Source organism: Haemaphysalis longicornis, unplaced genomic scaffold (assembly GCF_048455015.1).
Source record: "Haemaphysalis longicornis isolate Haplotype H1 unplaced genomic scaffold, Haemaphysalis longicornis Haplotype H1 scaffold_10, whole genome shotgun sequence".
Classification (NCBI taxonomy): Eukaryota; Metazoa; Arthropoda; class Arachnida; order Ixodida; family Ixodidae; genus Haemaphysalis; species Haemaphysalis longicornis.
In genome coordinates, this window is record NW_027526204.1 from 121553006 (window position 1) to 121558665 (window position 5660).

General features: G+C 48.9%; 1 protein-coding gene across 1 annotated transcript; it reads left to right on the forward strand.

The window, feature by feature from the left end:
- Positions 1–330: 330 nt before the first annotated feature.
- On the forward strand, positions 331–5104 carry LOC144160057 (histone-lysine N-methyltransferase SETMAR-like). The gene is given in 4 exon segments (XM_077691675.1): positions 331–339; positions 3881–4120; positions 4122–4209; positions 4680–5104. Coding segments are annotated over 4 exon segments (762 nt in total).
- Positions 5105–5660: the final 556 nt, after the last annotated feature.

Sequence of the window (5660 nt, forward strand, 5' to 3'; positions counted from 1 at the left end):
GGTAAAATGTACGCTGAAGTCGTCGGGAAGCCGACTTTAATAATGGCGCGAACCATACCCTTTTATTTCTTCATTTAGGTTTGTTCCCAACACGTGGCCGTGCTATCTATTTTATACTGCGTTGTATGCGAACACGCATTTTTATCTTTCACATCCGCACAGGCAATCTTCGCTGATAGAGAAAGTGTTAGAAGAAAGACTAACTGAGCGAGCTGATAACTATTCATAGTGAGAAACTGCGCGAAAACACATAAACTTCGGAGAAGGAAACGGACAACAACTGCGCCCGTGTTGTCCGTTTCCTTTTCTTAAATGTGTCGGTTCTCGCACATGGAAAGGGTAAGTAACTATCCTAAACAGTTCTTGTCTCATAGACAGTGTTGTCGAACTATTTTAATGCTTCTTAAAACAGGAGCACCCCAGATAAATTCATGGAGCGCAATACGCCGCGGAATTTCCTTCACCAACGCTCGGATGGCTGTGTGTGCCAGTTTATTGACTACTTATTCGTCACTTATGCTTCCGCCTCGTCCATCGGGGAGCACGAATTCGTTTCATGAGACGTCAATTTCTACAAGAACGTCGCTTTGTTCATCGCTGCGTGAATTATGCACTGACTACGATCCGTGATTCTACTCTGGTGACTGAATGTGCTGATTTAACAGGAATACAGAAATGTTCTTACCGTGGGATTCCGGTTTACAAACTGCAGGTGCATTGGGGTAGTATGCATTTGTATACTGCCGCGAACCATGCATTGGGTTTATTTATGTTTTATTTTTGCCGACCAGCTGCGCCGGGCTCTGTTATCTGCGTTATCCGTGGGCCCAGTGAAGCGCCGTTCCATTCTTTGTGCCGTAGGTGTTATCTGCTTTGACAGGGAGAGTGTTTCGAACTAACGTTACCAGCCTAGAATAACCTTCTCTTATCTACATTGTTCTGGATGAAATTTGACAGTTCGAGGAACACCCGCGCCGAGAGATAACTTCCCGCAGAGCAGAAGCCGCTTCTTCTCCGCCCCTGTATTCTTTGAGTTGTTAGGGGAGCGCAAGATCGCTCAAATAAACTTGTTTTTTCTTCAAGGCAACCGCGTCGTCTTTGGCTTCGTGACAATATCTTAGAGGGAAATTTAGGCGACAAAACAACCTTGCCTATATAGCTAGATTGCGGTTTTGTGGTCACAGTGATGTGGCTTCCGGAAGCAGCAGCAGCCTTATTAAATAAAAATGACAGATGCGGGAACACGGGTTTTTCCACCCAAGCTTTTTGCCGAACCAGGATCTGCGACGTCAAACATTGTGAATGGCAAATGGAATTGGCACAACTCTCTTTGGCGTTCTTTCTGCAAAAAAACCCGCAAGTTCCCGACCTCTAAACGTAATGTATACATGTGGACGTCTTCTGAGCCATTGCCTTTTAAATACCTAAACGACAATTCTTAAACAATACTAAACACGCTCTCTCACTGCATCTGGTGGCAGCCTTCGTTTCAGTTTTGACTTCTCTAACTATATTTTTGGCATGGTGGTTGTAGTTGCATTCATTCCACACCAATATTTACGGTACTTTAGATAACGCAGCGGACGCATTTTGTGACCATAATTTTTTATGTGTATCTATTTACCGATCAACGGAAGGAACAATGCTTCGAGCGCACTACACGTCGCGTCCCATTGTCGAAAGCATTCAACAATGTGAAGTATTTGCCTATATAAAGGAAGTTTTATATTTAATTGGTTATTTAGAAGTTCCATGCAACGTGAGTCAAAAGACGAAATCCAACTGCTTCGACTTTGTCGCAATGGAGCAGCCATACAGACATCGGCTTCACAACGCGAAGGACCCAGGTTTGATTCTAACCGCGGAAAGTTTCTTTTAGATGCAAAGCATCTCTTGCTCTCGGCTCCGTCGTCCGTCTTCCGCCATCCGCCGTCCATCCATCCACCGGCCCAGGAAGCCACCGGAAACACTGCCGCTCCAGGAGCCCTTTAAGGGGAAGCGTGTTCATCTCGTGCCGGTCCAGGAAGACACCGGCAACACTGTCGCTCCCGCATCTCATGGTCGGGGCTATGTCCCTCCCTTGTCGTTGTTGCGACCCGCCGTGGTGGCTCCGTGGCTAAGGCGTTGCGCTGCTGAGCACGAGGTCGCGGGTTCGATTCCCGGCCACGGCGGCCGCTTTTCTGATGGAGGCGAAAAGCAAAAATGCCCGTGTGTGCGAGATTTCGGCGCACGTTAAAGATCCCCAGGTGGTCAAAATTAATCCGGAGCCCTCCACTACGGCGCGCCTCATCGCCTGCGTTGCGTCGGCGCGTTAAACCCCAACAATCAATCAATCAATCAATCAATGTCGTTGTTGCGCCGTCCACACCCCTTCTGCGCATACTCGGCTCATCTCGGGCCGGCCCAGCAAGACACCGGTAACACTGTCGCTCCAGGAGCCATTAAAGGGTAAGACACCACCGGGCGTTCAGCAAGCCGAGCATGCGCAGTGGGGGTGTGGACGGTGCAACAACGACAACGAAGGGACATAGCCACGTCTCATCTAATAAAATTACACCATCTTCCCGTAGGGGAACCCTGAGTAGTATGCGAAACAGCCATGGGCTCACCGCAATTTCCAATTTCGTAGTTCCGGTAAGTGAAAAGTGTGGTAGTTACCATGGGACCCAAGCTGTAAATATAACGGTAGCTATGTACCTCAACCTAACGGAAACGACGAACTGAAAACTTATGGGCACTTGAATCGACCTCATGGCTGTTTTGCATACTACTCAGGGTTCCCCTACGAGAAGATGGTGTAATTTTTTTCCTTTTCAGGCGCTTGATCCGCCTTCGGGGAAACTAATCATCATCATGTGTTCTCCAATTGTACTAATTTGGCTTTTGTGCATTGAGTTCTGGGTACGGTCGCGATCAGTAAGGCAAACAAAATGCTTCCCTTTCATATCACGACAACTATGTTCGCCAGTATGAAGTGGTCACCCCTCGTATACAGGTATACAAGTATAAAGAGCGTTTACATCAATGTCTGGTGTGAATCTACTCAAAACAATTATAAACTTTACGGGAATACTGTACGAAAAATTCCCCGAATTTCCCCGAGGGGAAGAATGTGAAAGTGCGAATGCAGGAGTTGAATTTGCGCGGTTCGGTAATGTTCGCGAAAGAGAGATCACAGACACACACACACAACTACAAAGAAAGAAAGATGCATTTATTCACAGACACCTATTTGTGTTGTTGTACTTGATTGCTAGAGCGGATCTCAGCTTTGAAATTTCGTGTCAGTACTCCTTTAAGCAGGTGCATTAGCCCTTCTCACGCCCGATTCTTGGCCAATCCCCCACGTGGGTGTGTGCCATGTCAGCGGCCAGGCAGCGCGCGCCCATCTTCCCCCGTTGCCAAGGAAGACGAGGAGATTCCTGGCCAATCCCCCACGTGGGTATGTGCCATGTCAGCGGCCAGGCTGCGCGCGCCCATCTCCACGTGCGCGGACATCGCCGGTGGACGCAGGTTCAGGGTCGCTTAAGAAGTGCATTGCACTTAAAAATGGCGAGCCCTCAGGACCCCGTGCCTCGCGGCGACCGCCGAGTTCAAGGTGTTAGGTCGTTTTCACCGTCGGGTCACTATCATTGCGCAAATTTCATTGCGTGCAGTCCTTTTGTCAATATTAGCGGAGTCTTGTTGTTTGGAAAAAGTGAACTGCGCAACATACGAGGTCTGTTAGAAAAGTATTTGCCCTTATTTTTTTGCATACACCTGATGGAAATGAAACAAGCGCGCTTGCATGAGCCGACCTTGAACCATCGTCCGTATGCGTGAACTTTTTCCCGCCTGCCGATAGCATCCGTCGCTGGGACGCAGCGTTTGAGTGAGTTAGTGTACAGTGCTCTCGTCGGTTGTTTTAACGGAGAGACTACGGCAGCGCTACTGCATCAAATTTTGCCAGAAACTGGGCGACAGCCAAGTGGAAACCATTGGCAAGATTGAAACGGGTTTTGGTAACGATGCTATGAGCAGCATACAGATTAAAGAGTGGTACGACCGGTTTAAAGACTGCCGCACATCGGTGGAACACGAGCTACGCTCCGGTCGGCCATCGACATGCCGAAATGACCAGTGAATCCTGAACCATTACCGAAGTGAATGCTGTGTTATTGCGGGACCGTCGTGTGACTGTCCTAGAAATTGCGGAAGAGGTGGGCATCAGCATTTTTAGATGCGACGCATCTCTTGCTCTGAGGCATGTCCCTCCTGCGTCGTCGTTGTCGCGCCGTCCGTCCGCATCCCTCCTCTGTTCTTCTCTCCGACAGTTGTGCGCAACAGCTGTACGCAACACTCTCACTCCATTTCATTATCATAAACAACAGCTGCGTGCGCGCGCTTCGCTCGCTTCGCTCCGCTCCCGTCGCCCGGCGACACGCGGTGTGCGCAAGTGCCCACATGCGCGGCTCTCCGCCGTTGTCTCCTCTCCTTCAAGCGCTGTGAATATAAAGCGGATATCGCGCTGCAGTGGTTCGCCCATCTTCCCGCGTATGAGAACACTCGCATGTGATGGAAATTCATCATACGCGTTCACAACATGTTTCACCCGATTTAGAGAATCAACCCAACGGAAACACCAATTGAACCCCTCGATGCGCCGCATCACACCAGGGTTCCCTCATGGGAAGATGAGCGTAGTTTTTCGGCACATTCCATTATGACCAAATATTTGACCATGAATACAGCTGCAGCCAAATTCGTGGCGAAGCTGCTCACGGTGGGGCAAAATCAACTTCATGTTGAAGTCTCACCGGACATGCTGGATTCCACAAATAGTGACGCAGACTTCATGAACACCATAATCACTGGTGACGAGTCTAGGGTGTACGGGTACGACCCGGAAACCAAATCCCAGTCGTCACAGTCGAAGCACCCCAGTTCACCAAGACAAAAGATGGCCCGCCAAGTGCGCAGCAACGTCAAAGCGACGCTGACTGCTTTCTTTGACTCCCCCGGTGTGGAGCACACGAGTACGCACCACAGGGTCAAACAATCACCAAAGAGTACATCAGGGCTGTCCTCCGTCGCCTACGTGATGCTGTTCGGCGCAAGAGACTAGAGTTGAGGTCAACAGGAAATTTCCTCCTCCATCACGACAATGCTCCTGCACATTCTTCGCATTTGATTCAGACTTTTCTTGCGAAAAACCAGGCTCCTGTAGTTCGGCAGGTTCCTTCCTCTCCTGATATGATCCCCTGCGAATGGTGACTGTTTCCCAAAATCAAGAGGTCATTGAAAGGAGCGCGATTCCAGACAAGAGAGGACATTCCGGCTGCAACGACAGCTGAGCTAAACTCGATTCCGAAAGAGGCCTTCTCGGAATTCTTCCAACAATTTCAGCACTGCTGGGAGAAGTGTGTGGAGTCTCAATGAGACTTCTTTTGAGGGTGATTAGGTTTCCAGTGCTCCAGTTATGCCAGTTTTTTTTCTGCGTCCAAAGGTCGGATACTTTTCTAACAGACCTCGTACTTATTCGTAGGCAGGAACTTTCAAAGGTAAACTAAAGACAATGTTCCCATAGCTTTGGAAAATAATTGATCACTGCAACGCTCTATTTTTCAAACAAGTCCAATTTATTTCTACCTACGAAAAAACATTGTACCATCCGATAGCTG